At 43.2% G+C, this 24,633-nt stretch overlaps 1 protein-coding gene across 1 annotated transcript in view; it reads right to left on the reverse strand.

Moving 5' to 3' along the window:
* Positions 1-24,633, reverse strand: part of IGF2BP3 (insulin like growth factor 2 mRNA binding protein 3) — a 1,069,372-nt gene that overhangs the window by 393,755 nt on the left and 650,984 nt on the right. Inside the window, exon 10 of the mRNA XM_086941758.1 lies at positions 873-1,010. Within this exon, the coding sequence (XP_086797884.1) occupies positions 873-1,010 (138 nt within the window). The remainder of the gene's footprint in view (positions 1-872; positions 1,011-24,633) is intronic.

The following is a 24,633-nucleotide window of genomic DNA, read 5'->3' on the forward strand; positions in this document are numbered from 1 at the left end:
GACCGAGGCTCTGAAGACAAAGGGAGTGTCACTGATCTAAAAAACAAAAATAATTCTGATTTGTTGGGTTCCTTGAGGACGGTGTGGGAAGGGGTCTGGGCACGCTTGATGAGGACGACTGGGTGGAGGCCCTCGGGCCCCCAGGAAATAGCTGTCAGGGTGCGGTTTAGACTGGTCTAGTTTAAGGTACTCCACACAATCTATTATGCGCAGGCGTTCCTGTACAAAATAGGTAGGATGAAATCCTCACTATGCACGAGGGGCTGGGGGAGAGAGGGGACCTTTTTCCATATCCACTGCGACTGCCAAGCACATGCGGGGCTACTGGGCACGGGTGGGAACAATAATGGCAAGGTAAGTGGAGATGGAGGTTCCCCATCAATGCCAAATGGTTACTCATGAGGATCAAAGGAGAGCAGGACTGGTCCAAGTATAAAGAAATATAGCGGAGACTGGCGGCCGGAGTGGCTAAGAGAAACATAGCAATGGTGTGGAGGGCCACTTCTGCGCCAGTCCGACTGAGAGGTGGATTTGGACTGGTGCCAGAAGACAGAATATGTGGTGTACACAGGGAGAGGCTGATCCAAGAAATGGGAAACTGTTTAGGGGCATGGAAGGCAGACAAGGGATAGGGCTAACTGGAGCCTGTAGGAGGGTCTTTTGGGCTGTAGGGTAGAAGGGCTGTTCTGATTGGCTGTAAAAGTGCCAAATCTGAGTGACTAGATATTGTGGAGGAATTGTCTGAAACTACAGAGACTTGCTGAGCAAGAGCCGCAACTTACCATGCAACTGTATCATGGTTTGCAAAGCCTGTTTGTTTTTTCAATAAAAAGAATTAAACAAAAAAAAGAAAGAATACTGGGAGCTCTTACCCCAAACGGAGGATATGAAGGTGAAGCAGAGGCTGAAGGAACACCCACTGAAGGAGGTGGCACTCCGGACGAGGACGAAGAAGGTGGAAATAAACCCAGGGCATTCAAATTCAACCCCGGAATTAGATTGGCTTGAAGCTGTAATAACAAACATAAATGAACAAAAATAACTGAAGCATTATAAGTTAATACATTCTACCATAACTATTAGACTCCCAGCTTATTTTTTTTTTAAAAGGGATGGTAAGTCCATTTTCGTACTGTCAAGCTTCCGGTTTTCAACAAATTACTCTTTTTTTGTTTTTAAAGAAAAGGAGCACCGGACATGTTTCCATGTCACAATCTCTACAGTGTTGTGGAAATGGTCAAAGTGACTGGTAATATGCAAAGGTTTGCCTAGCAAGAGGTCCATTCCACACCACGGTTAACTTTAATAGGAATGATTCAAAAGATCACTGAGAAATGTTCAATATGGTAATGTTGACATAGAACAAAAATTACGAAATTCAAATGAGCATACAATTTGAATTAAAGATTTAATTCCCTAATCCAATACTACCAACGAGGCTTAGCCAAAGGCGTTCCAATTAAACTTGTGCACAACTAGCCACTCCAGCCAGAAGTGACCTTTGTGTAGTTTAAAAGCTTTCATGTGTAACTGTTTTGATCGAAACCTAGAAGAAATAAAGTTACAGAACAGTGTGGCCAGTTCCAAATACGTTTACCAACAGTCCTAAATATGCTCGAGCAGATACGAACAGGAAGAGACTCTTTAGTGTGTTCAAGGAACTGTCTGAAGACTTTCCTTCTCTAGAACTTGGTGGTTAAGTACTGCACAACATTAGTGTCCCAACAGCAAATATCAATAGAATTCTTTCCTCGAGTTACTACCAGCTGAACCTTGCAAAGTGAGGGAGTCAGGCCACAATATAAACAGTAATGCTATTTTAGCAATGCTGTAAAATATAGAAGCCAGCTCACCAGTTTTCTAGGGATTTATAATTTAAAAAAAATAAACTGTACAATGCTTGTGGTGCGTTTTATCTTCATAGGCTTGTTTTCATTATTTTGTTATCTTGCTATTCAGTTTTTACACATTTCTGGTTTCAGAAGTGCTGTGATTCTTGTGTACTACTCAGAAAAGGAGCTTTGTTATGCACCTAAGCTTACAAAGTGACCATGGTTAGTGTGTATATGGTTCAAGATTCGGACTATAATGTTGGAAATAAAACTGATGCAGCCTCAAATACTGGCACTCCTGAATTATGTTAAAGATCTTTTCCTCCTTAATAGAAGGTATGTACCCATCACATTAATGTATGGCAAAAGATTGATAGCTAATATTTAGGGGCATTGTGTTCAAGATTATATCAGGGAACGGTTATTTAATGATACTGTGGACACATTTGAACTGCCACAGCCCCACACCAAAGACCAGTGGGATCCTTTCTCTCGATACCTATTGAGACAAGAGAGGTCTATATGAAGAGACGTTTGAGATATCAAGCTGATGTGGGCGGTAGTGGAGAAATTCTTTTTTTAGTCTTTCTTGTACTCTGGTTCACTTAATGTAATCATTATATTACACAGAGTATGCCTGAGTGTTGTGATACTAACCACTATTTGTACTGCCGCATTTGAACTTTCTGTTCTATCTCTGTGCCCACATTTATTACACTTAGCAATCGTAACTGAATCTTTGAATGTTAAACTAACTTTAAGTGTAACGAAATCTGTGTCACCTCATTGCAAGGCTCTTTCAACTACAGATATTTAAAAATGAAGGATTCCACAGCATATAGCTCACGGAGTTCCACTACAAAATGGCTAATTCAATTAGTTCTTTTGGCCTAAAGCAACATTTTAAAAGACTCATTTTTTTGCAATTCCATGGGTAAATATTAACACTATCCATGTCAAGAAAGATCTAGTTATTTAAGGCAGGAGCAACCGATGCAGGTTCAGAGCATGCGGAGACATTTATGTTGGATGACCAATGGGATTTCTACAGAATTTGTCATTTTCGTGGCAGCTGAGGACATCTGCCCACACGGTCATCTCTGATGTTTGTTCCTGCAATGTGGTAGGAACCTGCCATGTAGCAATGCACATTACAACAGAAAAACTGACCACTGGCAAAACTGTGGAGTGTCAATACATCTCCATCCTGAAGTGGAAAAGAGCAGTGGTAAGGAGGGAATCAAGGCTAAAGCACCACATTTGGCTTAAAGAATTAAATGTGCAGCGAGTGAGGAGATATCTGAATTTCCAATAGCGACCCGAGAATTGGAATAAAGTAATGCAATTGACGCTGTCTGTAACAATGTACATGCATGCGGCACGATGCGAACAATAATCTATTGTACATGGAAACAAGGAATGTATACTGTGTGGACCGTAAATACACTATTGGATATGTACAAAGAAGTTATGATTGTACCATTTACGATTAAATAAATAAAAAAAGTTTATTTAAAGAAATGTGCAGTGAGTAATCAGACTTGTTCCACAAAGTAGTGATTGAGAGTTTCCCAAAATGAACCCTTTTCTCCTATAAATAGTAGTAAGAACAGTGAGCGGTGTCTGACTCTGGCAGAAAGAAAATCATACCAAGAGGACTCTAGTGTTCTACTAAGCCTCCATGGTAGTTCTGGTCACAGATTAGGTCTCATTTGTTCATCTCATATGTTCATCTCATAACCTATCTCGAAGTGACCTGTTATTTCTCGTTTTACTGTAAAGCGGCATAAAATCATTGGTCATGGTGCACTAACAATAGAAATAGAAAGTTTGGTTGCTAATCACCTTAAACTTAGAAAGAGACCTTTAGAGTAATAGATAACAGCCAGCTAATATAAGGGAGGGATAAACTATGAAAGCATTTAAGAGATGTTATGTTACCTTTTTTGATTAAGCGCAACAGCTGCCCCAGCAACGAGGCGTCCCGGCGCTGAAGAACCACAGAAGCTGTACTAATGAGGAAGGGAAGGGAGAGAGGGGATCCTAGGAAGAGGGGCACAGATGGGTCTTGATAGCCTTCCGGAAGGCTGACAAATTTTCCAGGGAACAAATGTTTAGTGGTAAGGAGTTCCAGAGCTTAGCTCCCAGAACCCGAAAAGGAACGACCACCAGTGCGACAGAGCTTAGTCCGGGGAACAGTCACTAGGTGCTGACCTAATGAGCGCAAGTTGCGCTGTGGCGCATAGGGTGTTAGGAGCGGGCGCAGGAGTTCTGGACATCCAGATTTGAGGATCTTGAATGCCATAGTAAGGGTTTTGAGTTGAATGCGAGATTCAATGGGCAGCCAATGCAGTTTTCGAATGGTAGCTCTGACTGAGCACCTGCGGGGGAGACCCACCAAGGCTCTCGCCGCAGAGTTCTGTACGCGTTGCAATCGCGCTATCTCCGCTTTATTGGCGCCCAGAAGTAGGACACTGGCATAGTCCAGTTGGGAGAGGATGATGGATTGAACAATGAGCTGGCGGATTTTCAAGTCAAAGAAACAGAGTATCGGGTTAAGGCTCCTCAGCAGGCCCACACAAGTAGCAGCCACTTTTTTCGTGTGGGTCTGAAAACTAAACGAGGAGTCCAGCCAGACGCCCAGATTTTTTGACCAAGGATTTAGGTGGTGGGATGGAGCCCAACGAAGAGGGCCACCAATGCTCATTCCAATAGCTGGTATTCCTCCCGAGGAGCAGCACCTCCGTCTTGCCTGCATTAAGCTGCAGGCAGTTGTTCGCCATCCACTGGGCTACTGCAGCCAGGCCATCCCTGAATCTCGAGGCCGAGATAGAGGGGCCTTCGATGAGAGTGATGACCAGCTGCGTGTCGTCGTCAGCATACAACACCAGCGTTAGGTCTCACTCCTTAGCCACTGTCGCAAGTGGCTGGACATAAAGATTAAGCATTAACGATGCAATGGTCTCGGCAATATTATAGGTAGAGGTATTGGCATTGCTTATTTTTTTATTTTTTATCCCTAAGTAAATGTTATTGTCATTTCTATTGTCAATAGTTTAAGTGTTTGCATATGTGTTACATATTGCATTAGACATATTGCATTAGCAGAGAGAGAGTGAGGTAGCGAGATAGAGAGGTATTGAAATAGAGAGTGAGTGATGTAGTGAGAGAGTGAGGTAGATAGAGAGTGAGGTAGTGATGGAGAGTGATGTTGTGAGGTAGTGAGATAGTGAAAGATTGATGTATTGAAAGAGAGTGAAGTAGTGAGTGTTAGTGATGTTGTGAGGTATTAAGATAGAAACAGAGTGATGTAGTGAGATAGTGAGGTAGTGAAAGAGTGTAAGTGACTTAGTGTATTTGAGAGTGAAGTATTAATTTTGAATTAGTAATTTAGAAAGAGTGAAGTTGTGAGGTAGTGAGAGAGTGATGTGGTTATTTTTTGAGTGTGTGTGGTGATATAGTGAGGTGTTGATATAGTGAGGTAGTGAGAGTGAGATAGAAATAGATAGAGTGATGTAGTGATAGAGAGGTAGTAAGATAGAGAGTGAATTTTGAGTAGTGTGTACAGTGAGAGATAGTTACTGTTGTAGTGATATTGTGTTGCTGTGAGAAAGAGTTGAGTAGTGAGTTAGAGAGTGAGAGTGTAGTATAGTGAGTGATAGTGAGGTAGTAAGAGATAGTGAGGTAGTGAGAGATAGAGATGTAGTGAGAGTGTTCGTGAGAGAGTTAGGGAGAGAGAGAGAGTGACGTAGTGAGAGGTGTGGGGGAAAGAGTGGTGTGGGGGAAGAGTGGTGTGGGGGAAGAGAATGGTGTGGGGGAAGAGAATGGTGTGGTGCCTCGTCTTTTTCCGATTGGGGGGTAGGGACATCCCAGCTCGACAGTGGCCCTTGAATGCTGGTGATATATATATATATATATATATATATATATATATACACACACACACACATTCATGGCGAGAAGAAAGGTGTCAAAATATCGTGCCATGATGTAACACAGACCACCATAAAAACCTATCTATCCAACTACTGTGACACATAGTGGTGAAAACAGAAATCCATATTTGAACTGAATACGTTCCCGGAAGCAGTGACAGGATCTTAGAACTCATCCTATATCCATCCTTTGACTTTCTTTAGAATAGTGTAATGCACGTAATTAAGCATGTCGATTTGTTGCTTTTTGACTTCCCATCAAGAAATACAATTATGCTTGCACTTTCCCTGGCTGCCCTGCGCCTTGTCTGCGCCTTGTACCCCTGCTGCACTCTCAGCTAATTGTGTATAGACGTGGCTCTAGGATGCAGATGTTTCTAGAATTATTCATCTCCTGATTGCATAGTGCTCTGAAAGCTTTTTATCTCATTGATAATTTGACTCATTGTGACTTCCTGGCCTCGTTGCACACATCTTGCATTACTGTCCAGCCCTACAAACTGCGGGCCGGCTTCCTTCCACTCATTGTAAGCACCCTGAACCCCGTTGTGGGTGGCAACTGCTCTATGCAAGATAATATAAACAAAACACAAGCACTCCATGCCGGGAACGAGCTTCCATTGGAAGAAATAGTGGCCTTCAAACGCTTACCAAGTATACAAGGGGCCCCAGGGCCAGTTACCTACTACCTTACGATGCTGTTCATCCTGTTGGCCTGTTAATACCAGACCTAAGGTTTGGTAGTCAAAGGCTTCACGCTCTGAACTCTTTACCTCCACATCTGAGGCGTTAGGATGACTTTTAGGGGGAGGCTGCATCACCAACCTTACCTTTCATATATAGGGCAGACACAAAGGCGTTTTTATTTAACCAGGTTTCGTCTGAATACATTACACTTTTTATTTGCATTCCCACAACAGGTGGGTTGGTGTGAGAGTTCACCCATGTGTGCCTGTAACAATCAAGTTTCCCAAAACACTCTTCATTTAATACTTTTTTGTTCCCTGTACAAAGATCCAAGGAATAGATTTATTAGAGCAATTCTGTTATCGCTTGGATCCCGAAATTTCAAAGAGGGATACGAACATTTACTCTCATTATCAACCCCAGTAATATGCAATGCTGTTCTTAGTTTTATCAGAGTAGCACTCAGTATTAGAAACCGATATTAATTAACTACTGTTATGGATTGTTGACCCTCAAATGCAATTAGCTCATAGATTGGCACCAATATTTATTTATTGTATTTGTATTGGAAAATTGTGTTTTATATATATATGTTTTTCACTAAATTGACTTGTAAATGATGTATTGACAACATTTTTAATGGTCTGAAGTCAATTGTAGGAATTTTTAAATTGTACAATGTTATGTTATACTTTTAGGATTCTGTTTTTATGAATCGAAATAAAGTTTCAAAACGAAATGAATGACTTTACTAACCTCAGAAGGTCTTTGAAGAGTCACTCCTTCTCCCTGACATCTGATGTATGCTATTGTTTTCCTTTTGTGATACCCCAGTTGGCTCTTTCGGTCCTGGATGATCAGACTGAGGTCTGCGCGAGCTCTCCCTTATGGCTTTCAGGGCCTTGTTCTTTAAATGCTTTGCCATCTTTTTGGGGGTATACTGGACGGTGGGCATTCCTGGTGTGTCACTCCCCTGCTGGTGGACTACCTGGTTCTTCAACACCCGGTACCCATCCATGAGTTGTACAAAATACCACCCTGCAGCCCAGAAACTTGTATATGTACTCATCCCAAAGTGCTTCGAGGCCACCATTGATAGTAGCCTTAAAGTAAATTTACAATACAAAAAATGGATTAGACTAAAAATATGGCCTCTGAAACGTGATGAGGATGGATTCCATCTAAGAAGAGAAAGGCCAGGAAATGGATAGCTTGATGGGCGGAATGGTGCTATGACTGGATCTTGACTGTACTCCAGTCCAAACACATGTGCGCAGTACATATGCAGCCAGACTATGCACAAAATCACTCGATAAGCAACGGGACGTCAATGGAGTCTCTCTTCGAGCAATGACAGTCTGAGTGAGGCTGCTCTGCAGAGCACACACGCATCTCTGCTGAAGGTGCATTCACCCACTGACCTCTAGTGCACTCACAATACCCACATACATTTGGCGAGAATCGAGTCCGAGATCGTTGACAAAGAGCCCTGTGCGCTCCCTCGCTCCCCAAAAAACAAAAACAGAGCGTCCGTTTTACTCCCAGCACTCGGTGAAAGAAAAGACTGCTAAAAATGTCTGAAGGGGAATGTTTTTCATGCCTGCTTTCTGATTATTTCAGCTATGCAGTGCCTTTGCACAGCGCAAGGAGGCCTTTTTGTGCAACCTGCACACCGTGACGGGAATGTATGCATTGTTTGGCCCCCAAATGAGCGTGTTCATATCACAGTTATAATGGATGCTTCCAAAATTAGCCGGGAGTGGACACCCCGTGCCGCAGGGTGTCGCGGCGCACGAGGCCTCAGGAAGCAGCACAGCATGAGAACTTACTGGCCCCGGGTATTCTAAAGGACTTAATGAATAATATTAGCAGGCTAAGGTCAGATGAACCAGCGCTCGCCCCTCTCCCTTTCCTACTGGCTGGTTTTAAAACAATGGACGTCGACACGTTCCTGCAGCTGCTCCTAAAATTGATTTGCAGAATTCATATTAGAGGCGAGGCCAAAAGGTGCATAATTTAAAAAAGAAATGAGACATTCACTCCGGACTCGTCTGCCCCGTCCAGGAGAGCAGCTTATCTCTGTTTCTGCAGACACGCAGGCACACAAGGATGCGGAAAGGCTGCACCGGGGAAAGATTTATACAAGACTAATACATTACACACATGTCAAGCTGCGAGACCCATTCTGGTTACCTAGGCGATAAACTAAAGCGAAAATTGCACATAATTGTTGCTGATGTCACTGCCGCCATATTGTTTCCAAGGCGACAAGGCGGTTGGAGTAATGGCGATGTCGTGAGGTTTTATTTGTAGGCTGGATGCGAAGCTGGCTTCCTTCTCGGAGCGTGTTTCGTCTGAGGCGTATCGAAGACTTCTGAGGCGTATCGAAGACGTCTGAGGCGTATCGAAGACGTCTGAGGCGTAACGAAGACGTCTGAGGCGTATCGAAGACGTCTGAGGCGTATCGAAGACGTCTGAGGCGTATCGAAGACGTCTGAGGCGTATCGAAGACGTCTGAGGCGTATCGAAGACGTCTGTGGCGTATCGAAGACGTCTGTGGCGTATCGAAGACGTCTGTGGCGTATCGAAGACGTCTGTGGCGTATCGAAGACGTCTGTGGCTTCTCGCACGCCTTTTATGATGGTGTGCACTCACAGACTGATGGATCTGCATTATCCAAGTGTGAGTCACAGACATTCTGCCATATGCAAAGCTCTATGCTCATGGGTTCCCATACCGCAATATACAAGTCTAGAAGCAAAACCAGAATACAACAATGCGTGACTTTTATGCAGCTTTCAATAAGTGGTAAATAATGGTTAAAAAATTGCCACAGTGCTTCCAGCTCATATCACAGAGTTATAATGGATGCTTCCAAAATTAGCCGGGAGTGGACACCCCGTGCCGCAGGGTGTCGCGGCGCACGAGGCCTCGGGAAACAGCAGCAGCACAGCATAAGAACTTACTGTACGAACAGACACCGAGATTATAGATCAGGAACGGACCCAGCCGCTCCAGGTAGAGGAATACAGAGCTTCGCGCTCTGAGAGCCTCAGCGCCTACATCACTCGCGAGAGCCTCTCGGCGCCTCCAGCACCTCTGTCAGCTCTGAAAACGAGAGGGATTGCTGAGGGCCTGAGATCAGACGCCGCACCCGGTCTTCAATGAAACTCAAATGAAAGAGGGGTCGAAATAGCGGGGTGGACTGAGGAGAACTGGAGGGAAGGGATGGAAATAGTCGAGAGCGCAGGGCGACGAGAAAAAATGGCGCCCGCCAGCTTCTGAATTTTTGGGATTTGGGGGCGTGGTTTTGCTGTCCTGAGTGACGGACGACGTCACTGTCTAAAGAACAGCAAAACTTACGCCCCCAAATCCGAAAAAGACGGAGCCTATTCGGAAGGACGGCTCTCTCCTCCAATGGCTGGCCTCCGTTTAGGAAGCCAGCCAATGGGAGTGAGGCAAAAACAGAGGCGGGACTAATAGTCCCACTAAGAAACATTAATTCTCGGACTGGGGGACTCCCTGGCCGATGGAGTGGGACTGGGAGAGAAACGGGGGAGCTGATACCCAGAAGGATCGGTCCTTCAGAAATGAGTGGAACCAGTCCAGGTCAAGACAGGTAATCCATATTGTCTCCAGACGTTTTAACAAGATGTTATGGGAGACCGTATCAAAGGCTGCGCTGAGATCTAACAAAATCAGCGCAGCACTCTGGCCGGCATAGAGTATGGTACGGAGGTGGTGGACAGGATTGATGTAATTTATTGCCAATGCAAGCATGCCTAACTGAGAACTACGTAAGACTGGCTCCAGAAACTTTAAAAAAAAGTACTCCTGTACTGGCAGGTGGCATCCCAGGCTCCGTTAACATCATTCCACTCTTGAAGAGATTAGCAGAGCCACATATAAGTATAAGCACCACCCAAGTGTGCCGACGTACTTTGCTTCATGATGTCCACACCCTCATATGCATAGCCTATGGCAGATTCTATGACCACAGAGCAGATCTCTAAATTGGGTACTTCTTAAATACAAAAAAAGCCCAGTTCACAGAAGAGAGGAGGCAAGACCGGTGAGGAATCTGCAGTTGCATAGGAAATCCACTAGAAGGAAAGATTTCTTACCTGTAGTCCTGATTCGCTCTCAGGGGAATCTCAACTGAAATCATAAGCACTGAATAGTCCCGCCCAAGTGCGGGAATCCCGGAGCACGTCTTTAAAATATATTTTCTTAAGTGTAGATGTTCGCCTTACTTAAGTAAGGCCAGGATTAGCACTTAATTTATTAAAATGTTTACCAACCTATAAATGAGGCTATATTGACCAATTCCTTTAATTTGCATTTAAAAAAGGCTGCATATATAATTTAAAAAAATTACCAGAAGCAGAGCAATTTGTCCTTAAAAAGCTCATTCACAAACTTTTTTTTTTTTTTTTAAAGAAAATGGAGAAAGAAGGACAATGTAGCTTTATAGGCGTAAGTTCTGCAAACATTAAAAGTGACTGAGCCTTTAATGACTCTCAGCCCACCAATATACGATCATGCCCAGCAGGTCGCAGTAACCGCAGTTCCTTTTCCTGGCGACAGGATTTTGGAGCACTGAGCTTGGCCTTTTCTTCGGCTTTTTCTTTCAAAAATATTACGCAGACTTGTCAAAACAAATAAAAGCCCATCTTTATTTGATGAATGCCCTGCCTGTGGCAGAAAGAAGGCCAAATCAGGTCCTTATCTGTAGATGAAGTGCCTGACAGTCATATTCCTAACAGATGTCAGCACTGCAAGACCTTTTCCAGGTGTAACCTGAGGGACAAAGAGAAGATTTGCTTTCATGGAACTGAAGAGCAAAGCAGAAACAGGAGGCACAAGATGGGCTGTCACTTGAGTGAGGAAAGTGCCAGCCCTCTACTAGGACTCTTCCACATACCCCTGAAGACTCCAGCAAACAGAGAGCCAATAAAAGAATAAATACTCAAGAGACATTGCTCCCGGTCCAGGACATCAAGACAAGGTGCAGTGTCTACATGCCCTCAGTCGAGAGCTGGGTCGACATCGAGACACAGGAGATGCTCAACATCAAAATGTCTGTTGATGTCAAGACATTGCAATCAACGCCTTTAAGCCTGTTGGCATACAGTCATGCCAGGTCTGTGCAATGGGTCAGGAAATTGAGACCAAGAAGGTTGCCATCAATCTCTGCCTAGGTTGATGGCAACATAATCTCTGGTTCATATTTGGGAATGTAAACAGCCTTCTCCACCACCTCCGCCAGCTCCTTTAGCGCATGGTATGTCGCCTCTTGCCAAAGCACTCCCTCTCCCCTTTTTGGTAAAGGATCCAGTAAGTAGGCCTTGGAGTCTCAGAAACCCCTCTGAGAGTGTCCACTGCGTAAAGGGAGCCTCTCGCAATGGAGTTGGGGGAATGATACCACTTCCCCTGGGATTACAGCTTACTGGACTTTGGACGCAGCTATTACTCGTCTACCGGTTTGAGCCCCCGTCACCCTACCCCTCGTCGTTCATGCTGTGTCTCTCACCCTCCCCCTCCTCTCTCCTTCCTTCATTCACTGTCTACTTCCCCTGCTCCTACCCCCTCTCCCCTGAATATCTCCCCTTACCTGCTTTTTCCCTTACGCATATTGTCCTTATTGCTTGTCTCGACCTAACATGTAACTATGTAGCTATGCTCTAATAATTGTGTAACTTTTGTAATGATGTAACCTGCAACTATGGTCTAATACTCATGTAAAGCGCTCCGATACCTCCGGGTCTAGCCAGCGCTATATAAAACCTTTCAAATAAAATAAAATAAATAAATAAACTTACACCACGTAGTTCGCCTCTTACTGAGATAGAGGCACCTTTGGGAGCTCTTTGACCAGTGAGGCCTCCAGCTTCCCCACGGAGATAGTTTCCTCAGTCCAAGTCCAGATCTCGCCATAGATCGTGAGAAAGAGCAACTTCCAAACATTGTAATCGTTCTCTGCACTCATCAAGATGCTATAATAGGCACCAACAAATATCTTTCTAGATCCATATCTAAGTCACGTTCCACATGAAGGTCTGTATTCCACCTCTTCCCCTAGCACTGGGAAATAGCAACACGGACCGATTTTCCCCAGCTAAGGTCTCTCCATTTAATCATCCAGTTTCATTAGGTGCTTGTACGAGGAGCTACAAGACTGAACATTATATTGCCTGCAACTTTAACAGAGGCATGGCGGCATAGTAGAACACCTATAGGCCTCTTGGTATTATGTCTCTTCTACCTGAATCAGACAACTCACTTGTCAGCTCCTGGTACTTTTCAGGTTTTTTAAAATTATATATTGACCCTTTGTTAAATGCAAATTAAAGTAATTGGCCAATATATCATCATTTATGTGCTGCAAAACGTTTCACTAAATTAAATGCTAATCCTGGCCTTTCTGAATTATGGCAAACATCTACACTTAAGAAAATATATATATTGCAAAAAAGTTCTCCAGGACCCCCACACATGGGCGGAACTATTCAGTGCTTATGAATAGCAATGGAGATCCCCTGAGAGAAAGATAGTTACCGACAGTAACTTATTATTGTGTTAGATACTTCCAACCACAGATTCCTCATCTTGGAAAAGTTACTATAGAAGTACTTCCCAGGTGGGTCTGTAAGCTGGCTAAGAGAATACCACAAAGAGCTGATTGATCACCCAATGTCCTTAGGCATGATCAACATAAATGCTTAGTGACCTCTTGGGGTCCTCTAAGGAGGAAGGAGCCTGTCTTCCTTCTTAGAGGGATGAGGTGGATCTAAGAAGAACGGAAGGGTGATAGCCTGGTCAATAGGAAATGGAGTGACCAATTCAAACAGCATGGAAGCTCACATCAGACAGACCGAAGCAGCATGCTGCGGCTCTTCTCACGTTAAACCATTTAAGGGATAAATCCAATTTTTAACTAAAATGATGACAGCCATTGAATGGTATTTCCATTAAGGAAGCCTGGACATATCCGGAGAAGCCAGCTGGCCTCATTCAGGTGGCGGAGAAAAACAGAGCATATTCCCATGCACATTCTCAACTAAGGGTGGAGTCCCCATACTTTGTGACTCTAAAGACTACCGCGAACAAAAACAAGTTGAAAACGTCTGAGCACAACACTATATGGCAGGAGTATGCAGAGCATGTATATCTACAGTCACACATGCTATGAAGTGCAATGCCTGAACCCCGTTTTACACACAACACTCAAACTGTAGCCAAAATCTGCATAACGGGACATGGAATTCAGAGCTCACTCACCTCATTAGAAGATGTTTAGTAATTTATAATGAGGACAGTCTGCTACTACAGAGGCAGAAGTATTAAATATGTACAGGCTAATCTAGCTAACTGCTGTTTGCAATAGTACCACAGACTTTCAGCATAATTACAGAAGTATTCTAGAAAGTAAATCTATGAAAGCTGCAGTGTTGGGAAACATTTCTTACAAGCTGCTCCTGCTCTACATTTTGTTTCTGCAGCACTTATGTTATTATAAGCGTGTAGAGCGCTTTATCACCCAGAGGTATCTAAGCGCTATCAGTGAACACACAACACCAGTAAGGACGCCAAGCCAGCCACTCACAGGGGCCCCCATGCCTCCAAGAAAAGCACAGTCTTCAGATTGTTCCTGAAGAGGAGAAGATTAGTTTCTTTTCTAAGTTTAGCTGGCAGAAGGTTCCATGCTCGGGGGACAGTGCTGGAAAATGCTCTGCCACCCTTGGATACAAGATTGAAACGAGGACACATCAAAGTACATGCTTCAATGGACCGAAGGGTCCTACTAGGCGGTCCTTGATGTAACTAGGGGCTGAGCCATGGACGGCTTTATGTGCAATACAGAGGCTCTTAAATGTATCTCTTTGAGCAATTGGCAGCCAATGAAGGGCCTGAAGTATGGGCGTGGCCCTGGTTCGCCTAGGTTTGTTGAAGATGAGCCTAGCCGCATCATTCATCACCTGAAGTCTGGCCAGAAGGTTATTTGGCAGACCATAATATAAGGAATTGCCGTAATCCAGCCATGCCAGGATCAGGGCAGAGACAGCCAGCCTGAGGGTGGAAAAGGATAACAGTGAAGATAGTTTCCTGAGCTGGCATAATAAGGTAACACAGGTGCCTACCACCGCAGACACCTGCTGTGTCATAGATAGCAGGGCATCAATTCCGATACCCAAGCTCTTTGCTGCCACTGCCGGTTCTGGAAACGGCCCCAGTTCGGCCGGCCACAACAGACCACTCCACGGGTTGGCTGCTGTGGTAACTGCCAGGACTTCCGTTTTGTCAAGGTTTATTTTAAGAGAATTGTTCGACATCCAATTGATATTGAACTTAAGAATGTCTTGCATTCTCAGGTAGGCCATGGATGAATGGTCAATCTGGATCACAATTTGCGTAAACCCTGCAGTTCATCTGATTCAGGGCTGCAATCAGAGGTTGTAGATATATATTTAAGAGCAGGGGCGAAAGAGCTGAACCATGGGGCACGCCACACATCAACTTGGCAGGTTTTGACACTAGGTCAGTCAGTTGAACTCGTTGTGAGCGATCCTTGAGAAAGGAGGTCAACCAGGCCAGGACTGTGCCCTGAATCCCTTGATCCTTAATCAGCGATAGGAGTCGACAGTGATTCACGGTGTCGAACGCCGCGGATAAGTCCAAGACGGCCAGGGCACAAGGGTTTTTTTGTCAGCCTCAAGTCTCAGGTCATCCAGCACGGAGAGCATCACCAATTCCGTGCTATGATGAGCTCTGAAACCCGCCTGATTGGGCTCAAGAAGATGATTGCTTTCGAGAAAGTGTGTGAGAGAATGCAAAACATGTTTAATGTATTATTGTGCTAAGGGTGGACATGGCAGAGAAATAGCAAGGAGGTGATGGGTAGTAAAACAGACCATTCTACAGGTAAGCCTAGTGTGGAAGATCAATTCGGACTACTTTCATTTTTGTGCATGGCTTTTGTAGCATGGTACTTTAGGTCAAGATAATATTTTTTGCATTTTTAAAAGGAATACTCTTGAGCAAAGTGGAGGTCCAATAACCCAGAGCAGGGCCAGTCCGTTCTCTGGTGGGAAGTCCTACTATCTTGAATGGTGTGCATTCAGGTTGTTTGTGAGAAACACTGCAAAACTATGTTTCACCATTTTCAGAAGATGAGAATTAGTTCATGTACTCAGAATACACTTATTATCCAGCTCAGTGCTTGCAGACCCAAAGCCACTACTAATTAGGAGTTTTATTTTCCCTACCATGGGAAACTTAAAGATAATGAAAATGGTGCATACATAACAAACTACACTTTAGCACAAGATAGACAATTACATTAAGGATCTCAGCAGTAGAAATATTGTAATCAATTCCTTTGTTCACAATATCACGTTTACCTTTACCCACTGCAAAATACATTGCTGAAAAGATGGCAATAAAAATTGTGCATCTTGCCCATTAGAACCTTAGTGGCTGATTCCAGGATATTTCAACGGACTGTTCATATCAGACTTTAGTATCTTGATTAACTATGGGGATACAAAGAAAGCAAGGTAAAGGTCCAAAGGATGGCTTTAGGAAAAACCACAATTTTTATTTGAGTGTCACAAAGGCAATGGAAGGATTTGCCTTATGTACAGACTGAGTGGGCACAATTTGTGTTGGGACCTGGATACTTAAAAGGCTCTCCCTGAAAGATAAACTAGAAATGCTCTGCATGACATTCAGCAACTGTAGTACATATTATATACTAACCACAAACAATAATATGAAAGTATACTTAAAGCAGCCATAGACCCAATAAAAGAACCTAGAGATGACTGCATACACTAGGGTGACAAATTAGTCTATCAGCTGTACTGAGTCACAGTTAATCATTCTAAAGCAAAGGTCTTCAATCTGTGGGGCGCGACCCCCAGGGGGTCGCGGAGTCCTGGGAAAGGGGTCGCCGATTCTGTCAGAGCGTGCAGTTCCTTAAAACGCGTGGTTTGCCTAGTGGCGTCGGGCTGATTGAGGGTGCTCACGGCGGAGGCCTAATTCACACCGAGGGGTGAAAAACATCAACGCCTCATTAACAAGTAAAAGGTCTAAGACCTGTGAAGTACTCGGGTGTGGCTTTGTGTGTGTCTAGAGACCTGCTTATCTCAAAGATTGTGTAATTTGAGGTGTGTCTGTTATTTTCGCAATTCAACTGTTTATCATTGCCTTTCATTGTGTTCTTGCTTTTGTTTACACTTCTTTGTATAATAAGGGATAAGTGTGATGATGTGACAATGAGGTTACTGTCAGAATCTACGAGGTAATCTCGTGGAGAGGATTCCGAGAACTGGAGTTCCTGCTTCGTCGTTGTTGGATGGGGTGTCTTCAATAAACTCAGCTTAATCTTACCTGCATCACTTGTCTTCTGTTCCCGACATCACACAAATTCTAAAAGCTATGATGGCAGGAAGTGTTCCTGTATAGAAAAGAAATCTAGACTAGACTGTACTAAACACAATAGAGTCAAATCCATTGCAGTCTTAAGACATAAGAGACCAGGGAAGTTTCAGTTAACTAAAAGCTCCCTCTTTTCTAGGGCGATGGATTTGATAAATTGGTGAGAAGCACACTGACCTGTTTTAATAACCATACAGGGATCAGAGGGTGCCTGGCTACAGAGAGCACAGACTCCCGGAGCACTGGTGCAATTTCATCCTCTGGAACCTCACTGAGCAGACTGGAAATAATCCCAAAAAAGTAGCACTGTCCAAAGGAAGAAAACCAGGATATGAGACTTTGTGGCCCCACAAGGCGTTTGTGAAGCCGAAGGCAGACTTCTGAAGGGAGGAAAACCTGGCAGAGAGCCACTGAGTGATATACTCAAAGTTCCAATATGGCACAGATGCATCTCTTGGGACACAGAGTAAGAGGTCTGGCCGGGAAAGTCCAGGTCCAACTCAAGATGTGGACCTAAGGTATAAGTACAGACCATGTGGAACAGGGGAATGAGTGCTGATCAGAAGGATGTTGCATGGGGTGACCGCATCTGTGTCCACTCTGGAGACTTCAGTGCAAAATTTGGAGAATTGATAGACTGCGAACCACGAATTCAGAGAAGATTCCAGTGTGCATCAAAGTTCCAAAATTAACTAATCTGAATTTTGAACGCTCTTGGCCCACCTAGTATGTAAGTAAATGATATTCTTTTGTTATTCGTGCCAATAATCCCCCCATCTCAAAGTAATCTGTGGAATTCTTAAAATAGCAGGCTCCAGACAGAAGTAGATTGTGATAGAGAGTTATTCTTAATTAAAGATCTCATCCAGCCAGGTACACAGTTCAACTGCCTCTAACCACAACTCAAGTATCTTCACACTATATCAAAACATTCTTAATTTCTGATGCAGCAGAACCATAGAAATGTGAGCAAGGAGCAAAGATAAGAAACCATAGAGAGGGAAACATCAGACATATCCCTTACTCAGAAAACAAAATAAAACTAAAAAAATAAGATGAATATGACACAAACAATAGCACAACCAAGTAAGAGATTCAAATAACATTTTAAACATATTCCTTAGATATCCTGGACGGTTAGTTGATCCTGATGAACGCCGAGGGCTCAACTCATCTGTAGAAGTTAAATACTTCCTGCTAGAATCCTTATACACTTCAGAACTATGATCACCATTGTTACCATCAACAATCTCATATTTATTCTTCAAGAAGACAACTCTATTGAGATTCCAAACACGATGGGTGTGTCTTTAACGCATTCCAGAAGACCTTGATGACAATCATGGGATCAAAATATTTCGAACTTGCGTTTCCCAACAACCCAGGGCATTTAATTGCAACTAAATCACCAGCATTCACCTTTAATTATTTGATAAATACTGAGACCACCAAGATACTTCAAAACATTTTTCATAGCACTTTGGAAAACTGACGAGGCAGAAACTAACTCAAATGGCATCCTAATAAAACTAAAAATGAACCAAATGGAGTGATAAACGTAGTGAGGTCATTGCAAGATTGCTAGAGTTCAATCTGAAGTTATGCAGATGTTAAAGCTATCATACTAAAGATCTTCGCTCCTCGCAACAGCACTAGTAAATCCACTTCTATTCGGAAGAGGATATTTATCCACCTCTACATTTTTGTTCAATTGTCGCAAGTCTATACACAGACGTAAATCCCCATTGAATTTGCAGGCAGGAACCACCGGAGAAAGCCATTCCGTTCCTTCAACCACTTCAATATTGCCAGTTTCCTTTAGCTTATTAATTTATTTTTCTATATCTTCCTTAACAGATAGTGGTACACTCCTGACTTTAAAAATCATCGGAACAGATCTTTAAGTTTTATTTTATGCTGAAAACCCTTCAAACAACCAAGACCTTGTCTGAAGACCTTTGGAAATTATTTAACACATTGCTAAACTCACTATCATCAGAATTCTTTATAGTGCATACTATATCTTTCAATAAAATCTGGGGATTAGAATTTGGATCCAAATATACGCCTAGATCACCCTGGTGTATCCAACTGATAATGCCATCACCTTTTTTATTATACATAGATTTTCCCCGCAATCATCCTACCTCTGTATTCAATTAAGCCCATAAAAACAATGTAATTTAATTGGCTCACTGCCATAGGCTAGAGGAATAATATCAGGTTTAAACAAATTAATTTTTTGCTTTAGCTGGTTAACATAGAAATCATTCGAAACAATGGGTATCTTGGCACCAGAATCAAATACATGCGTACATGCCCCATAAACCAATATTTCATCAAATGGACACAACTTTTTAGATTTTCCACATTCAATTTCAGATACAATCTAACCATATTAAAAATCATTTGAACTGGTATTAACCTCTTCATCTTCATAGATTTCTACCTTTTTAACTCTATGAAACCGTTTACTCTTAGATACAGACAGGAAATGACTTGTTTTACATTTATCATTAGCAAGACTCAAAAATCTTATCACACCTATAACATTTAAGTACTACTGGTGTGCTGCTGGATCTACCTTTGTTCGGTACATATCTTTCTTTTACCTTAACGTCAGAGTTTTTGTCATTAACACTCTGAACATTAACATCTTTTATGTTCTTTTAATGATAGTGACGCAGTTTAGCAAATGTTCCATTCTTTTTGCTACAACTATTACCTCGAGTGTGGGTTCTTCCTGTAACCATAGTTCTTCTCTTACCTTGTCCATGTTACAACCCAACATGATATGCTCAGTTAAACTCTCAAACTTGCACAATGATGCAAGTTTCCTCAAGTCAGTCAAATAGCCCTCAACCGTTTCCTCCTCTCTTTGCATTCTTTTACTAAAATGGTATCTCTAAAATCATGCTTATTTTAGGGAGACAGTGTTTATCTAATTTGCGGATACATATTTCATAATCATTTAGACCCTCTGCTTCAGAAGCCGTTAAGTCCGGTAAATGATCGAAAACATCCTGCCCCTCAGAGTCTAAACACTAGAGTAACAGAGAAGTCTTTCTTTCTGCACTTAATGAAGCCCCACATACTCTCGCATACCTCTCAAAGAGCTTTTTCAATTTAATCAGTGGCTCGCCAGGACAAGCAAGAAAAAATAGAGCAGCTGTAACATTCTGCATGGCACCAAACATGTGCGGAAAGGTTTCAGTAAAATATACCAGAATTCACCCAGGACAAATGTATACAAATAAGTCTTCAAATGAAATATATGTCTCACCGTATTCCTAACTTTGAAGCTTATGTGAAAAAAAAACATGTGAAACATAGCACTGAAATGCTTACCACCCTACTTATTGAAAACGTGAGGGATGTAACACTAGAATATATGCATTGAAGTATACAAATACATCAATGGCAAGCGTATTGATAAAAGTTGTTTGACTGTGGAACGAAAGCACAAATATCAAAATTGAAAAGTAAAATCGCAGATCTAAAAGATTTTAAAACGTGCAACTGTAGATGAATAGCAACAATATGCAATGTTTAAAGTATTAATAGGTTGCGTATCGCTGAAGAACTAAGAGTGATGAGGAGAAAAGCAAATTTTCAAAATCGCATGCCATTAGCGTGCGTATCCATGCAAGTATATTATGAAGCTGTGAAGCAAGACGCACATTCATCGGAATTCAGCGTGCGTATCGCTGCAAATTTAATCTTGAATTTTTTAAGCATGCGTATTGCTGCAATCGCCGTAAATCATGGAGCAGTTAAATGCACTATTCTCGAAAATAGAACGTGCGTGTTGCCGGAATTAATAGGATTGACATCGGGCTGCTAGGAGATTCCATTGCTAGGAGATTCCAAGCAATTAAGATGGCTTCCACGTCTCTTTAGCCAAGCATGGTGACGTCACATCACGTTGGTCAAATGTTTAAGGTTGCTTGGAAACACCGTTTAAATGCGATGACATCAAGCATGGTAAGCTTGATGACACTACGTACACGTGACACAAGTGAAGAGAACTTCAGAATCTGGAAGCATAGGCGTGACAGGATCACGAGACAGTAATAAGCTGTAAGCTTAATTCTTGGAATGTTTAAAAGTGGTTTGAAATTAGGTTATGCAACTCTTAATACGCTGACTCCAAATCACGAAAATTAAATTTTAAAATAAAGTTTCACCATTACTCCTTAACCCTTAAAAAGAGTGAGCCACATCAATATGCTCCCAGCCTTAAAATTTCTAAAAGCGAGAAGGTGTCGAAATGCTCCCAACTCTCAAGGTTAAAACAAATTAGTGAAAATAATACGTATAATTTGTGCTTGTAGTCTTGATGTAGGTTGGAGGTAAAAAGTCTTTAAATACGCCTTGTTCCCACTTATAAATTATTGAGAATAGAAAAAAAATGGAAAAGTTTCACCGCAGGTTGACCCGTTTACCACGGCAGAATGGAGTTCTATAGAGTGGGCGGCGTCGGCCAACGGTCATGCCCAGCACCCAGAAGGTAGTGCTTGCGTTGGCTGTTGGCCGACGCGAGCACGGAACGAGTTAAAGAACTGTCTTTGTTTTTTTTGTCAAATCTGTTTATTAGCATTTTATAGTTTTCAAATTACAGTACAAAGAACGATCAGGTTATCATGACATTCCGGCCTTGCCGGACCAACATTCAAGCATCTCAGATCGATAGAGTGAAATCATGGAGCCGCGCTGACAGTGTCTCATAAGTGAATAGTATGTGCTCAGAACTGACTTGCACGTGGAGGGCCTAGTCCGGCGCCTTCTGTATTTGTTCATGACTATCTGTTAGTTCAGTCTTGCACAATAGCATGCTCGTGGGGTGTCTAGAAGCACAAGTTACTACTTGTGTAACGATATATCTGCAAGAGACATTAGTGATAGATTCCTTACCTTAGAATATCCCCAGGCGTCAGACTGGATCCGGAAAATTTTGCGTAGCAATACCCACACGCGCTGGCAGGCGTCATCCGCGTCAGTCGTCGGCGTCGTTAGCGACGGAATGACATCGTCGGAGTACTTAAACACCGGCCATGCGCGCTTACGTCAGTTCTGATACACAGCTTTTCCGCGCCAGATACGCAGAGCCATGATAGAACCAACACTGGTGCCATGAAACTAGGGCCCTGAAAGGGGATGACCTCAACCCTAGATATCGGGTCGCAGAACGGGGAGGATGGGTGGGTCGGTAAGGAATCTATCACTAACTAATGTCTCTTACAGATATATCGTTACACAAGTAGTAACTTGTGCATCTGAAAGACACACGTTAGTGATAGATTCCTTACCTTAGAATAGATACCCCAGCAATACCAAACCCGGTGGTGGGTCTGCGAACCAATAATCCCACCAGAAAGTCCTGGAGGACAGAACAGCCAAAGAAGCCATCCCTCCGGACTTGGCTGTCCAGGCAATAATGTCTTGCAAACGTGTGCAGCGAGGCCCACGTAGCTGCCTGGCAAATATCCTGTAAGGGCACTCCTCGGCCCAGGGCAGTGGTGGTCGCCGTGGCCTGGGTAGAATTAGCCCATAGTCCCACAGGGGGTTCCTTCTTTGCCAAGGAGTAACACGCCTGGATACACAAGATCCACCGAGAGATGGTCCGCTTGTGCACCGCCTTTCCCTTCTTAGCGCCCACGTAACCAACAAAGAGTTGGTCATCCACCCGGTACCAGCGTGTGCAATCCAGATAGTAAGAGAGCGCACGTTTTGGGTCCAGACGGTGGAGCCTCTCTTCCTTTTTCGAGGGATGCGGAGGCAGAAAGAAGGTTGGCAAGGTAATGGACTGCCCGATGTGGAAGGCCGTGACAACCTTGGGCAGGAACGAAGGTCTCATCCGCAACACAACCTTGTCCGGATGAACAGAGAGGAAAGGAGGTTTAGAATAAAGAGCCTGGAGCTCACTCACTCTCCTGGCAGAGGTGATGGCAACCAGGAATGCAGTCTTCAAGGTAAGACGGAGAGGACAGTTATGGAGCGGCTCAAAAGGAGCACAGATTGATAGGTAAGTACAAGATTCAAGTCCCACTGGGGCATCACGAAAGGAACAGGAGGGAACATGTGTGTGATGCCCTTCAGAAACCTATTTACAATCGGGACTTGAACAAGGAAGGCTGATCATTTAGCCTTAAGAAGGCGGAAAGGGCAGAAAGGTAGCCCTTGATAGTGCCCAGAGCAGAGCCCTGCTGGGCAAGAGAAAGAAGGAAGAGGAGAACCTCAGAAAGGGGTGCAGAGAGTGGATCCACAGCCTTTACTGTGCAGATGCCACAAATCTGTTCCACCTGTAGGCGTATACAGACTTTGTGGAGGGATGCCTGGCTGACAGAATAACATTACAGACTTCGGGAGGCAAGTCAAATGGCCTCAACTGTCGCCGCTCAATCTCCAAGCTTGTAGGTGGAGACTGGACAGGTTCGGGTGGAGGACCGTCCCCTGCTGCAGACGACAGAAGGTCCTCCCGAAGAGGCAGACGAATCGGGGGATCGACTGACATGCTGAGTAGCTTGGGATACCAGTATCTTCGTGCCCAGTCTGGAGCTACATGGATAACCTGGGCCCGGTCGCACCTGATCTTCAGCCCTCTGGGCAGAAGCTGTATAGGCCGAAAGGCATACAATAGACCGCAACTCCACTCGCGACAAAAAGCGTCCCCGAGCGAGTGCCGCCTTGGAAACTCCAACCCGCAGAACTGATGACATTGCGCGTTCTATTCTGTGGCGAATAGATCTAACCAAGGCTCTACCCACTGCTGAAAGAGGCCTTGCGCCACGTCAGAGTTCAGACGCCATTCGTGATCCATCATGCACAGACGGCTGAGTTTGTCCGCCCTGGCATTCAGGGAACCTGCCAGGTGTTGAACCACCAGGCTTATAAAAACAGGGTTCCTTCTACTGAGTTCAATAAGTCATAGGTGGTGTTTAGATCCCCTAAGGGGGATGTTTACGTCAATGGGAGGGATTTAAATGTTGCACCGGTTACCAAATTTACAAATAGGTGTATAGAGGGCCCAAAGGTACCATGGAAAACATGAAAAGCATGAAACAATTTTTATAAAAACATTATTAATTTATTTATTTGAGAAGATTTAAAATTTGATAACATTTTTGTACTTAAAATCATATACATAAACGTTTTTCATAAGTTTCAGAAATTAAAAAGCATACAATATTCTTTAAAATTGCTAATCTAGCAATATTTCACACAAACATTACAACATCATAATTACTGATTAATGGATTTTTATAGGAACAAAATTGTCGACGCGGCGTTTCGGTGCCTCTTTTTTTTATCCTGCACCTTCAAGGACTCGTTCACAGCTTAATATTATCTACAAAAACATATCATAATACATATCATTAGGCCCAAGCTTTTTTATAACACTTGCACTTAGATTACTTCAACATTTTGACTACTGTCCTAATATTTGGTAACCCCGAACATTTTACAATCCCAGATCTAATTCTTCCTGGTAGTATATTACTACATTCCCTCATCTTGGAGGTACTGAGGGCAAAAGTATAACAGGCTTAGTAGTTCATCGCCGATATACAGTGTCTTAGTACTATTTCCTAGACACAATAGGGCATTTTTTTGAAGAAAAGTTAACCAAAAGGGGAACAGATTTTAAGTCATTCTTTGATATTCTGTCCTGCTCATTGGTTTTCTTTAACTTACCCAGGTAAGATCTTCCCTGGTTCTGATTTATAGGTCTCTCTGAG

Source organism: Lissotriton vulgaris, chromosome 10 (assembly GCF_964263255.1).
Source record: "Lissotriton vulgaris chromosome 10, aLisVul1.2, whole genome shotgun sequence".
Classification (NCBI taxonomy): Eukaryota; Metazoa; Chordata; class Amphibia; order Caudata; family Salamandridae; genus Lissotriton; species Lissotriton vulgaris.